A 15,363-nucleotide genomic window follows, 5' to 3' on the forward strand; every position below is an offset into this window, starting at 1 on the left:
CCTGAGAGAGAAAAAAAATAGTAGAACTTTTTTTTTCTTTTGACACAACAACAAGAAGTATTATAATCAAACAGTTGCCAGAAAAAAAAAAATGAAATAAAATTCCAACATTCAGTGCTTTTAAAGTGTTGCACGTTTTCAGTGCTTTTGAGGTTTATTGATTATTATTTAGTCATTTATAAAATGTGAAATCTCTGGTTTGCATGTGATATTTTGCTAGTAAAAGAAATAACTGTATTATATGCTGTGCTAATGTTTCCAAAAATTCCTTCTGAAAAAAAAACAAAAAACAAGCACACTGGTCCAGCGTAAATACAACAAAAACGCAATGTTTCCTTTTCTTGTCCACAAAATTGACAGTTAAATGTTTAGTGAAATGTTTAACAATGAAATGTTTAGTTTAAATCTTTCCAAAACATGTTTAACCGGACAAATCTTATGTAAGTTAATATTTTGTAAGACACTTTCTGAAGGTTTTGTAGTATTTATTCTGCTGCCCGAGAAAGAAGCGTTTGGCGTCATCTATCGGTAGAATACGGCACGTCGATAGTTAGCGTCGTTGCTAGGAAACGACTCTTGAAAACACAACGATAAACTTCGCCATTCGTAAATGTCTTGCAGCCTTAATATCATCGAGCCGTTTATGTTTTACTCCTAAATGACTCTGAAACAACAACATGTCTAACGCGCTGTTAGCAGAAGTTGGTTGGGACGCGGGTTTTGCCATCCCTGTAGCCAATGAAGAGAATAAAGCATTGCAGGAGGAGGTGAGAGAAGTTATCTGCTAACTGACTTCATATCAGGAGAAATGGCGTTTAAGAGACGTGTGTGTACATCTCATTCATTTTTCTTATTCCCTCCACAGCTCCAAAAGAAGCAAAAAGAGCATTTAAACCTTGAGAACAAGATAAATAAAAACAAGGATGTGATAAATGCACTGACTGAACACCTCAACAATCTACGACAGGAGGTTTCCCACACTCAGGTAAGTTAGGAGAAAACTGGAGAGGAGCTTGACCCTTCCTCTGTTTTTCTGTTTTGTAAGATGCAATGTTCGCATGTGTTCAGGCATTGTGCAAAGCCAGAGAGAAGGAGACTGAGTCAGAGGTGCATTTCAGAGCCCTGGCGGAGCGAGAGACAGGCCGCCTGAAGCAGGAGATCAGTCAGCTGGAGAATCAACTGAAAACACTGAATGAGAAGAAGAACACACAAGAGGTGCAGCTGACACACACACCATCCATATGATGTAACCTCTGCTTATACATAAACTGTCAAAGCAATATTAAGACACACAACCACTATTCATTGGTGGCTCACATATTAAAAATATTTATACACACACGTTTCTTTTTGTGAAAAGTGGGGACATGCCATAGGCATAATGGTTTTTATACTGTACAAACTGTATATTCTATACCCTAACCCTCACAGGAAACTTTGTGCATTTTTACTTTCTCAAAAAAAAAAACTCATTATGTATGGTTTATAAGCGTTTTTAAAAATGGGGACATGGGTTATGTCCTCATAAGTCACCATCTGCTTGTAATACCTTTGTCATACCCATGTCATTATACAGAGTTGTGTCCTGATATGGCACAAAAACAAGAGCACACACACACACACACACACACACACACACACACACACACACACACACACACACACTATAGTTCAGAAGTCTGGGGACATTTAAATTAAATTAAGATATATTCAGCACATGCTCATTAAATGGATTAAAGGTGACATTCATAATGTGACAAGATTTCTGTTTCAAATGCATGTTGTTCTTTTGTATTCATCAAAGAATCCTTAAAAGATGTGTCCCAGATTCTACAACATTATGCAACACAACTGTATTCAACATTGATATTAATTAATAATAAGTCTTGCTGATCAAGATGACATAAGACTGAATTCTGAAGTATCACGACGGTGAAAATCCAGCTTACATTTTAAATTACATTTAAAAATATGTTGAAAGAAAAAACAGATCTTTTAAGTTGTAATAGTATTTTTTTAACAGGATTACTGTAGTACTGTATTTTTTTATCAAATGAATGCAGCCTTGATCAAAAACAGAGACTTCTTTCAAAAATATCGTTCCAACCCCAAATCTTTTGAACAGTAGTGAACACATTATGTTTATTTTATAATGTAGTTAAAGTCCTAAAGTAATTCTGTCAATCATCTGCACAGAACATCATCTTTAAAGCCACCCAGAAGCTGGATGAGCTGAAGAGTCAGCTGAACTGGGATCAGCAGACCCTGGAGGCCTGGCTGCAGGAATCAGCACACAAGGACGAAGACACCATGGCCATCATCAAGTACGCCAAGCAAGACGAGAGCAAGATTCGAGTGAGTTCCTCGTTAGAGTGGCAGGATCATCTGTTTGAGTTGGGTCACTTTGTATAGCCAGTTCGACTGCCATCAAGAAAAATGTAAAAGACTGTCGTGCACAAGCTGTCCTTGTTTTATTCAATGCAAACAGCAATTTTGTAATACCTTTAAAAGTTAAATCACCAATTAACAAATTAAGAAATTAGTTGAACACAACCCCTCTACACACATTATAGTAATTGTGTTATAAAAAAAAAAAAAATAAATAAAATATATATATATATATATATATATATATATATAAAACTGTAAAATATTATTGTTCTGCCTTTAATTTGTACATTACGATTATTATAAATTAAGGGACTAACATTCTTAACTGCCATAAGGTTATAAAACTTCAGTTAAAGTAAATAATGTAAATAAATAGTAAAATCTTTGGATAATATTGTATTTTTATATTTTAATTTTTAATGTAGTTTTTAGTTATGGTTTATTTAGCTTTAATTATTTTATTGTTTAATCTAAATAAAAATAAGAGAAAATATTTTTAAAGAAAATTTTTTTAATGCTTTTAGTTAGTTTAGTAGTAGTAGTGTAGTTTCCTTATACATACATACTGTATGTACAGTCAAACCAAAAATTATTCTGACAACAAATATAATTTTTAATATAGAGAGATATAAAAACTGTGTCATATTATACCCAAATATTATTCATATAGTGAGCTACCAGTAAAATGTATAAGACATTTGGGACTAAAAATTATTCGGACACTTTGACCTGACCATATTTTGCTTAATTTCTATCTGACATTATCAAGATGAATTTGTTCTGACACAGTTTAACTCTGAGTTCTCGTCATATTTTATTCTCATTTTCTAAACTTTAGAGAATAAACTAATGATGTGTGAAATGTTGAAGGTGCCTGAATACATTTTGGCTTGACTCCATATATATCTATAGATATATATCTATATTTGTTTCTTGAGATTTGCTCACTTGTGTGGCACATATTTTAGAAATGTGAATATTTTTGAATAAAGTAGTGTGATGTTAAGCTTGTAGGCAACAGTTTGCGTTGCAGAATAACTGCCATGTCTGTACTGAGATAATGTCTGCGTTTTGAATCAGGAGCTGACGCTGAAAATTGAGAAGTTGACTCTTGAAGCCAACCAGAAGAGAAAAGCCTTGGACAGTGAAGTCACTGAGACTGTTACAGCACAGGTGATAGATGTTTTTCTGGCTCCCTCCCATTTCTTAACTGTGAGAGGACATTTCTGTGATGTGAGAATGCTTTGGTCTTTGTGAATGCACTTGTGTTTTGGGATGCAGGTGGCTCTTGACAAGACGGCCGAGAGTTTTCGTCAGGCTCACAGTGAGAGACAAGAGATGATCAGCCAGTGGGAGAACACCATTGAACAAATGAGAAAAAGAGACCAGGAGATACAGCAGTGTGCCATGGTAACCTGAAGATGGCACTCTTTTAATAAAAACACTCCATTAAATCGACAGATGTAAACATATACTGTGCAGTTTTTTAAATAAAATACACAACCATTATCAACGATTTAATTCAGAAGACAGTTTATTTGATTTGAATGTGAATCTCTTGATATTCTAGATGCAGGCAGAGGTGAACCAAGTGATAAGAGAGAAGAATTATTTGCTGAAGGAGAGGAAGGACTTCATGGAGCGTGAGATAGAGAACAATAAAGAGCTGGAGAGGAATATAAGTGCGGCTGAACGTCAGGCGCTTCGACTCAGGCAGCAGCTCCAGGAAGAGGAGAGGAACCAAAGACGTCTGCAGGACGAGGTGAATCCACCAGAGCTCACAGACACTGGGCTGCTTCTCATTCCTCATGTAAAATGTGCATCCACAGTTCATTGCTCCTCTATCCTTAAACCAGTGACCCAGAAATCAATCAAAGTCCATCGTGATGAAATTTGGATCAATCGTCTATCATTCTGCCATGGCTGTTATGGTTCCGAGATAAAATTACCATTTTTTATTCTTCAAAGACCTTGGGGTACCATGTAAATACCACAGCAGATCAATATGTTTATTATGGAAATGATAAAGGTACCAAAAGGGTAATGGATACATCAAATGTAAATGTATTCATGAATTTGCATAATCGAATCAAACGTGCTGTTTTCCTCTCAGGTGGAAGTGCTGAAGGGAACTTTAGACCGAATAGCCACAGATGTGGAGACCACCCGATCTCAGTTAACCAGCATGAAAAAGGACATTCAGCACAAAACAGCAAAGTAACGCTTTCTCTTTTCTCAGACAACCACCGATCACCTTTCCTCTGTTTTTTCACCCACTTTTATTTGAATTGGGGAAAAAGTGGCACACCTAAAGTCAGAACTGATATCACATAAACATTGCAGATTAATTGTAGTAATGTATGCAGTACTTTTGTTGTAGAGTTGAAGAGGCAAAGCTACATAACGCTGCTCTGAAGGAGAAACTGCAGATGGTGACAGAGGCGGTGCTGGATGGTGAAGGACAAGCAGCACAGATGGAGCAACTGTACAGAGAACAGGAACAGAGCATCAAAGTCAGTTTGACTCCTTCTTCAGCAATTCACTGCCAACCTGAGCATCATTTTGATTTGCATTGAATATGGCTCAAAAAAGATAGGGGGCTTCTCTCCCTCTATCTCTCTCTCTCTCTCTCTCTCTCTCTCTCTCTCTCTCTCTCTCTCTCTTTGTCTCTCTCTCTCTCTCTCTCTCTCTCTCTCTCGGGTTTCATAAATGTTACTATATTGTGTACCATGGATTGACCATTCAGTGTCGAAAATTCCACAGCTTTGCTATTTTAGTTTTATTTATCAGCTTTTATTTTTATGTTTTCAATTTTATAAAAATTTTGTTAGTTGTGTTATAATTGTTTTCAATTTTTTAAATTATTATTTATTGTTATTTATTAGGTTCAGGATTAAAACATTTTTTATTTCAGTGTTATTTTTATTTTTATTTTTAGTATTTGTTTATTTCCTGTTAGTCATTTTAAGTTAGTTCATATTTTTTATGTATTTCATGTCATATTTTGAAATGTTATTTCAGCCTAGTTTTAAATATCATAGTTTTAGCTTTAATTAACAATAATAACCCTCATTCAAACTTTTGGAAAAATCGGACACACAATTCATGATCAATATGATCAATAACCCATAAGTGCCAAATACTGTACTATTCTGACACTAAAAAAAACACTAAAAACTAAAATCGGACTTTTTAAATTCTATAAATTTAAAAATCTAATCAAAGTCATAATAGAAATCATTTAGAGATTTGCTAAAGGTTACATTTAGTAGGGACATTTTGAGTACAGTACATTTTACAGCAAACATAATCTAAATTATAAAAATAGAAGAAATTCACAATTATCGAGTATCAGCCGATACATATATAATTTGTAAATTATTATTATTTAATCATACAGAATTTATTAATTTGTTAAGCATTTTGTTAACGACCTATTTATGAAAGTTATTATAATTTGTTAACTTTATTTGTATTTGGATTAATAAAGCATTCATGCATAATCCTGGACTGATCAGTGCGATTTAGTAAACATTGAGGTTTTATGAGAAGACAATGGCTCCGTATTTGAATTTATTAAGTTATTAAGTTAAGTGAATCTTGTTCTACTGTGATCCGAGTTTTGTGTTACTGCTTGTGTGTGTAGGAGATGGATGCTCAGCTGCTCCGGCAGAGAGAGCTCATGTTCAGAAAGAGTCAGGAGTTGCAGGGACTGCGTGATAAAGAGAAGAACACCACAGCTGAGATCTGCGCCACACGGGCCGCTATCTCCAACCTGGACAGCAGACTCAGCAAACTGGACCAGAACTTACTCAAACAGCAGATGATCATTTCCAACCAGGCAAGAGATCCTTGTCTCTGTCAGCGTCAACACAGAGTTATCATCCAGTTAACACAAGCTGGACGGTTGTTTTCTGCAAGTTGACAGATGGCTCAAGTATTGTTCTTTTGTTTGGTCTAGGACTTTCAGATCCAGATGCTGGAGAGGAAGACTTCACACCTGCAGGGAAAGGTGAACACAGAAGAAAAGGAAGCTCTGGAGAAGAAGGCATCTGATCTGGCTGAAGCTCTAGAGGAGAAGAAGAGGACAGCCAGCACCCTCACCACACAGCTGAAGAAACTCCAGGTGCGAGTGTGGGCCTCTGTTGTCACAAAACAATGATTTCCCAGAGCTCTCCTCAGGTTTGGAGAACAGCTGTTATCAGTGGGCACATGGGTCTGATTCACAGGTGACATCATAAGTGTGTTTATCCAATGATTACTCAGTTTTTTGTTTTCGTTATTCTGCCCTTGAGTTATCGCAATCAATAATTGCACTGGAGAATTAACAGTTGTATTAAAGCTGCAGTCTGTAACTTTTGACGCTCTAGCGGTTAATAAACAGAATTGCTTGCGTCTTGCGGAAGAACATTGTAGCCGGAGCTACTTCTCTCTGTTTATGTCTATGAAAAATCACAAAGGTACTGGGTTACTCCGCCGCGGTATCCCGAAGCAATCTAAAATAGTCCGAATATAAACACTTATTATAGGTGCACCCTAGTGATTCAGGACAAGCCAAAACAAGGTTTGGAAAATGGATTCATGGTGTACTCGCTTATTATATTCATTTTTCTACATTTTGAACACAAACAAAGTTACGGACCGCAGCTCTGATTGGTTGTTTTCTTACCGGGAGCGATGGAGTTTCTGCAAATGGCAATAGGAGCAATGGGAGGAGCCAGAGGAGCTTGATTTTTTCACAGATTATCTGTCTCATATTCTACTGTCAGGACATAATGACAGGTTTAACAAATATTTTAAAAATATATTTTTACAAAAGTTACCTACTGCAGCTTTAAATCATAAAATTGTATTAATTTCCTGCTCTCTCAATCTTATGTTTCCTTCTGTTCTTCATGCAATATAAAAAGAAAATAGATTAGAATTAAGCATAGAGAACTTCAAACAGATATCTGAACAATCTGACAGGTGTTATTTGTCATTTTTTGTCAAATTTTGTCAAATTTGGGACCAACATTTTTTTCAGACACAATGACCTGGCCATGTTGTGCTTAGGTGTTATCTGACATTATCCATATACATTTGCTCTTGTCATATTTTACCACCATTGTCTAAACTATAGAGAATAAACTGTGATAATGTGTGAAATGTTGACGGTTTTGGTATGACTGTATCTTTTTTCTTCTTTTGGTGAAACATGGTTTTCTGAGAAAACTATTTTGATGTGTAATGATGTTTTTCACGGTGCATATATTCTCAGGATGATATCCGCTGCGTTAGGAAAGACACCGAGAAGATCGGAGCAGAAAAGAGAGAACTGACCTCCAAGATCCAGGAGATGGAACTCTTCATTAACAACTCTGAGAAAGACCAGAAAAAACTCAGGCTCAAAAAACAGGTTCGGGACAAAATTCTTCATCCATAGCCTCAGAACTTTCCTGCCTGTTTGTTTAAGTATTTTCGGGCTAATTTGATAATGCCTTCTGTTATCAATTTCTCATGTTTTATTAAAATACTCCACAATTTTTCCCCCACTGGCAGCACTTGCTCTCAGCACAACTGATAAAATGCATAATGAATTATTAATCTATTGTAGATTACCTAATCTATCAAGAGCATTTAAAAAATATCAGCAGTGAAAACTGGGAGAGAACAACAAAACACATTGGCACCTGTCTCACTCATGTGTACGTCTCCTCCTCCCTTCAGGACAGCATGGTGGAGAAAGGTCTCCTGAAGATGGAGGTGCAGCGGCTGAGAGGTCTACTGTATGACCGAGCAGATGGAGTGCTGAGTCTGGAGAAGAGACGTCTGCAGCTGCAAGCGGCCATGAAAGAGAGAGAAGAGGAGATCCACGTGCACAGAGAGATGCTCGCTAAACAGGTCAAGCTCACTGAGCAGGAGAGACAAGGGCTCAGGTAAAAACAACACTGACCGAAGAGCACGCTAGCTAATGGAGTTCTCAAATGATTTCATTCTTTAGTGTGGCTTAGAAAGATAGATTCATACTGAAAGAAATATATCAATAAATATTCTTTTTTTACTTTTAATTATTTTATTTCATTTTTGAATGTTCTTATTTTAATTGTGTGATTGGTATGTGCTATATAAATAATATATGTTTTCTTTTTATAAATCCAGAAAAAAGTAGAGTTTGATCTGCATGGATTTCATGTCATATATTTGATTCCTGCATTGATTTGTTTTTTTTTCTTCTGCACTTTGTTTGTTGTGATAAATGGTGTCAGTGCTGCGATGAATGAGAGACTGTTCAAAATTGACAAGATGAGGAAGAGGTACGAGATCCTTACTGTTTCTCTGGCTGCACCAGAGGGAGAAGAGGAGAAATCCCAGGCCTACTTCATTATAAAGGTGGCATACCTCTGGTTTTTGCTAATTAGATGCATGGAACTGCATCATGCTCAAGGTAGAATCGCAGAAAAATAGTTAAAAATGACTTTCTGCATCAGATTCACTGTGATTTTAACAGTAAAAGACTGTACAAATGCTACAGTAAATACCTGTTAATTGGTTTAGCATAAGTTCCAATACTATACACAGTGAATAACTGTAATTACAATGAATGTAATTTTACAGTAATATACTGTTACAGTTACAGTTTTTGGAAGTGAAAAAGAACGGCATTGTATAATTTACAGAGAAAGACCAAAAATTAACATTCCCAGAATTCCCTGCATCACACTTCATATTTGTTTTATCTTACATCTAGTGTTGTTAAATTAATGTTTATTGAATTATTTCAGTGTCATGTGTTATCATGATGGTGTTTAGTATTTGTGTGCATGACACTGTGCAATTTCCATATATTAGTATTTACCTCCCCAGCTTGTGGAGAAAGCTGTTTGTTATTATTATTATTACTCATCATCGCCCCCTGTTTTTGGTGGTTATCAGTGTCTTACAAAGGTACGAAACAGATTCTAGTACTTCTGTAGGATGGTATTATACCATCATGTCATTAAATATATATATTTTTATTTGTTTACTGTGAATTTAAGTTATCACTGCAAAACCTTAAATGATGCTACCATATTTTTTACGGTAATTTTCTGGCAACCACAGCTGCCGATATTTTAGAGATCTAGATAAGCTCTTGACATATTTATTCAATAAGCCTAATAGAAGCAGAAATAAATGCAACAGCAACCAGTCAGTGCATGTCTCTGCGTGAATGAATTGATTACTTTTTAAAAGATTGATTGATTAAATTGTCAAGGTTTTATTCATTCATTTGCTTAGACACCATTTTTAATGATAAATTTGTATCGAATCGTTAAACACAGAATCCATAAAAAAAAGGAAAACTGAATTTAGGGGAAACTTAAATGGATTTCATGTGGCTCTAAATCAAAAGGTAGCTTACTCTGTAGAGTTTAATTGCGAATAAAGTCATGTTTACCTTTATTCTCAAGGTCTAACACACATATGGAAGCATTTCCTTCCCTGTTAATTGTATATGAATATTGTGATAAATATCAATATCTTATCTCATGTCTGTCCTGATATGGATATCCAAATGGAGCCTTAGTGAGCATAAGAGACATCTTTTTAAAAACATTAAAATGAATAAATCCAAAACAAAGTGCAGCTTGGGTCTTTGAATTCAAAGCTTTTCTAGCTCATGATGTTTTTCATCTCAGAATGAACATTAATACTCCAGACATCTCGATAGCTAATAAATCCTGCACTTTTCCTGAAGGCAGCTCAAGAGAAAGAAGAACTCCAGCGGCAGGGAGATGATTTGGATGCCAAAATCCGCAAGACAGAGAAAGAGATCCACGCACTGGAGAACACCCTGCAGGTCGTCAACAACTGCAATACAACCTATCGCAAATCCCTGACCAAAGTCACAGAGTCCAGTAAGTCCATTCACATCATTCACATTAAACTACAGTTCTGTGTAAATACTGCTGCTTGGTGTTTAGAAAGTCAGTCTCAAGCACCATAACTCAGTGCCAGCTTTTTAAATCATTCTTCATCACTAATGTCACCGCTTTTCCACAATGCATTGTTGTGCGATTCTAATGTTAGAGGCGTCTGGTAAGTTTGTTTACTCATCTGAAATATATATGCTTGAGCACCTCTGATATTAATTCATGTGTCATGATTATGTTCTGTGTCATTGTCTGAGTTTGCCTTCGTTTGTTACCATGGTTTCTCATTAGTCACACCTGTTCCTTGGTTTGTTGATTATCACTCCTCATTGTATTTAAGTCCTCAGTTTTCTCTGTTACTGTGACTGTGTAGGGGTTCTTGATCATAAACCTTTTTCCCTACAGCAATTTTGCCAGCCACTGCCAGCATTTTTGATCATTTTTAGGAAACTTTCAGAAAATGTTATTAATGAATATCTGAACATGCAGAATGTCAAAAGACAAAACAGAGCCTTTGTTTTTTTCATCAACACTTGAATGTGGGAAAGTTTCATAAAGCAACATTCTGCAACTATACATGTGGATGAGATTCAGAGTGATGATTTAATCATAGATGGAATAGATCACTTCCATCTATGTATCAAAAGCTTGCACTGTCCTATTTGCACTTCATGGTTCGACGTTTCATTGGGTAATATTAAGCAGTTTTATTTATATGCTGTTTATTATTTTAAATATGTATTGATTGTTTCAGCTCCTTTTTTTTTTATTTGGGGGTTCAGTACACTTTCAGAAGATGTGTGATAGCATCTAATAGTGAAAACGCAGAAAGCTGGAAAATTCTGTCAGTGGTGGGTAAAGAGTTAAAGTCCCTTGGAATAAGTTAATTCTCATTCTTGGCTCGAAACTACACACACAACTTGTTGTCAAATTAAATAAATTTATCTTAAGTCATACCCTAAGTGCAAACGTCACTTGTTTATGGTGTAGATACTACACAGGCTTTTATTTGGCATATAAACAGTAAATGTATGTGGAATATTGCAATTTATATAAACAAATAGAATTTCATTGTGATCTCACTGTAGGTCCTGCGCACCAGGAGAAACTGAAGCTGGAGGAGCAGAGACGAGCGGCCGAGGAGAAATACAAATATAAAAAACGGCAAATGAGAGAACTGCAGGAGGACATTGAGGTAATATTCCTCCAAGCAGACCGTTCATTTACAATCACAGTGGTGTATCTCTCTTAGAGTTTGATTCCTAACCCTAGGGTTGTGGGTTCGAGTCTTGGGCTGGCAATAACATGACTTACGTGTCCTTGAGCAAGGCACTGAACCCCCAACTGCTCCCCGGGTGCTGCAGCATAAATGCCTCCCCAATGTCTGGGTGTGTTCACAGTGTGTGTGTGTGTGTGTGTGTGTTCACTGCTCTGTGTGTATGCACTTTGGATGGGTTAAATGCAGAGCACGAATTCTGAGTATGGGTCACCATACTTGGCTGAATGTCACGTCACTTTCTTTCTTTTTTTTTTTTTTTTTTTAATGATGACATTATGTATTGAGAAACACTACTTTTAGTTCAAGTCTGAACGCAGACAAAAGTTCAATAGACATATGTGTATTATGATAGAAAAAATTATAATTCCTAACTTTAAGTAATGTTTTAGGTATTATGGATTAACAATTATTAATAAAAAACAACAACTAATATATATTTTTTATTTTTACATTTTAATTAATATTAGATTATCAAATGCTATAAACATATTTTCAAGTTTTCATTTAAAAGCATTTAAGCATTTTATTTTACATTGTTCGTGATTGTCTGTAGTTATGTAAATAGTTAAAAAGGAATTCCAAACAACTATATGTACTTAGTATGTTATCATTTTCTGGAGTGTTTTATAGTTATACATATTTCTTGTTATTAGTATAGTAATTAGGTACAGTAATATGTAATACATGTAACAAAAACTAGAAAGGTATGGTCACATTTACCATAAATACCATATTTACCAGTATACAAGTTAGTCGTGTGAATTTGCTGCACAGACCAACAGAAAGCTGTTTGGTTTGAATGTGACATAAGCAGCATCATTAACAATCGAAAATTAAAAAAAAAATTCTTACTAAACTTACACCTAAATTTCACTAACGTGAGCACACCTTTACTTTAAAGATACTGGCACCAGAATTGTAGGCTGCTACCAGCTTACTATAGTCTCAATACACTGTAATGCAAAGTGTGTCCTTTCACTTTTATATTTATGTTACTGGGTTACATAACAGTTAAAAAGATTGTTTTGAAATCAACATTCACAGCAGGTCAAACTGGTTTGTGTGAACCTGCCCTGTGAAAAGTGAAAACCTCAAGGCTAATTAGCTAGGTCAGCTTGAATCAGTAATAACAAATAATTCATTTAGAGAATAGTACATAAAGCATGTTTTTTTCCACATATTTCAGAGCATGTCCCGCACACTGGACGGTCTTCTTCAAGAGGAAGCAGTCCAGAATGAGACCATTGAGAAGACTCAAGCCCATGTGCTCTCTCTCAACCACTCCATCCTCTCTCAAGAGGAGAAACTCAATAGAGCCACCAAACAGGTCTGACCACCTGCAGTTGTTCTGCTTTGTCTTTTCAGATTAGCTAAAAAAATCAGAACAGGTTGTTAAATGGCAGTTTCTGTTGTGACAACATGCCCCAATTAAAAAGTGTGACAACTCTATACATATGCAGGTCTCTCCTGTATTTTTCTATGTATACAGAGTATGGCCAGTAATGAATGATTATACCCATTTTATTGTGATTTATCTTGTTCTTATCTCACAGTGTGCCAAATATACCAGGGAAATCCGGTCTGCTAAAAACACCAAAGAGAAGACATTTGAGGAGCGCGACATAGAGCTACGTGAACTCAGAGAATGCAATAAAAGCGTAAATAAGATGCTCCTTGAAGCCATGGAGGAGAATCCTGAGCTTTCTTCTGCATTGCAGATGCGTTTTATGCAGGTACAGCACGACAGGAACAATTACCCATCATCATTTATAAACGACATGAAGCATTGTAAAAACAAAATCCATTCCATACGAAATCATAAAATGATAATGCTGCCTTGTCAAAGTGATACAAAGTGCTATTTTGAATCACCTTATGTTAAACATAAAAATGTAACTGTTAACTGTTCAATTTGAAAGAAATAATGCGCTCATTCAGCAAAGATCAAAGATAAGATAAGGTTTCAGTAAATGATTCAAATAGAAAACTGTTACTTGACATTTTACTGTATTCTAATTTGATCAAATAAATGCTGCCTTGGTGAGCACAAGAGACATTAAAAAAATGAACTGACTCCAAACTTTTAAACGGTAGTATGTTTGTACATTTTTACAATGGGGACAGCTATCAGTGGAATTACTAACTTTTCATACAAATGAAGTCTGTAATGAACTGTTGCTGTGTTTTCAGGCTGGTCTGTCCCTGCCCTCTCCCGCCTCCACCCCCTCCAGTCGTCTGAGCTCAAAGATCAGCTCAGCCCGCAGTTCTGCTTCACTCCAGCGGTATCCACACAATCATGATTTATATTCCACATGTGCATCTGCTGCTATTACAGCATAACTATCCAACCAAGTGTGACAGTTTAAACCAGACAGATATCTCTGACATGCGGAAAGTCCTGAAGATTGTCTTATGTGCCCCGCAGACACATCAGATCCTCAAATCCCTCAGCCAGCAGCAGTCCCAGAAGCCAGTCTGTCACGTCCCCTGCAGTGAAGACAGTGGATCTAGGTTTGGGGCTCTCCATCACGTCCCCGCATGGCTCTCGGCCGCCCAGCGCTGGCAGCAGCACGAGCAGCAAGTGCAAAAGCCCTTAGACAGATCTCACGCCAGTCTCTATGAAGAGAAGGCATTGAATTATACCATTACCACCATTCCTCTTATTCCACTTATATGTATACTCAATGTTTCATTTATCCAGTTCAGTGATTCTTTAAAATGGCTATAGTTGTTTAAAATTCACTTTTATGTTTTAAGTCCCTAGATTTAGATTAGATTTTTCAAGGAAAAATACTATAGACTTGTAGACACACAGTTTGTTTAATGACCTTTCACAAAAATGCTTTTGTTTGAAAGTGCACACATGGGTCTTGTTTAGTTCACTACTTGGATTATGTTATGTGGCGGCAACAAGAAAGAAACAATAAAACCCTACATTTGTGAAATGCTTTGGTCTGTGAGTGATGGATCAGTGTTATCGGGTTACTGGCCTTTGTGCGTGTGCTGACAGTGCTAGGGGTGTGTTCTGTCTCACTATTCGTTGAAACCCACGAGACAGACGGCTCGGTCAACCCCCTCATACGGCCCAGAAACCTGAAGAGTCACTGAATACACCGCACATTCAGACACCTTCCTCCTGAAAGATCAGAACAATGGAGAACCTTTTCTTCCTGTGCGTTGGATTCCTGTGTTTTTCTGTGGGACAGTCGACCACTGACGGTGAGTGACTGATCAAAAAATTGCTCTATTACTCAGCTGTTTTCAATTTTAGTCCTAGTCCTGTGTTAAATGTCCTTGTTAGTTTTTATCATATTGAGTTATCCTTCTCCTATTTAGTTTTAGTCGACTAAAAGTCTCAACAGACTAGTTTAAGTCAAATACAATTGAAAGTATTTTAGTCAAGTTTTAGTCAGATTATTATTAATTAACCGTACATCAGTATTCATTTTTGCAGACATTTTTTATTTAGTCTTATCCTACTCAAATGTACATTTTAGATATCATATTTAGTCAACCTTGTCCTGTTTTTAGTCAAGTTTAAGTCAATGAAATATATGAGTATTTAAGTCAAGTTTTAGACAAAATTTCGTCATGCTTTATAATGGTTAAACTGATCAAAATTATAATCGTAATGATTATTGTCATTTGAGAAATGTACTTCTGCAGATATTGCACTTTCACAGTAAGCACAAATCAGTAGAATCTGGACTCATGTTTGACCTCATCTAGTGTATTGATTTATTATAGACTTATTAGCTGAAAACTCGCAATAGTAGAGGCGTGCAGTCCACAATATCA

General features: G+C 36.2%; 1 protein-coding gene across 1 annotated transcript; it reads left to right on the forward strand.

Annotated features, from left to right (window-relative positions):
* The first annotated feature begins 380 nt into the window (after positions 1-380).
* On the forward strand, positions 381-14,510 carry ccdc39 (coiled-coil domain 39 molecular ruler complex subunit). Its single transcript, XM_026195665.1, has 20 exons — positions 381-767; positions 866-985; positions 1,069-1,215; positions 2,197-2,355; positions 3,472-3,564; positions 3,673-3,801; positions 3,962-4,153; positions 4,505-4,608; positions 4,772-4,904; positions 6,038-6,232; positions 6,353-6,517; positions 7,652-7,789; positions 8,101-8,309; positions 8,640-8,763; positions 10,112-10,271; positions 11,375-11,481; positions 12,752-12,892; positions 13,119-13,298; positions 13,756-13,847; positions 13,991-14,510. Exons 1-20 carry the CDS (start codon positions 678-680, stop codon positions 14,160-14,162), a joined length of 2,850 nt encoding a protein of 949 aa, XP_026051450.1. The 5' UTR covers positions 381-677; the 3' UTR covers positions 14,163-14,510.
* Positions 14,511-15,363: the final 853 nt, after the last annotated feature.

Source organism: Carassius auratus, chromosome 2, assembly GCF_003368295.1.
Source record: "Carassius auratus strain Wakin chromosome 2, ASM336829v1, whole genome shotgun sequence".
NCBI lineage: Eukaryota > Metazoa > Chordata > Actinopteri > Cypriniformes > Cyprinidae > Carassius > Carassius auratus.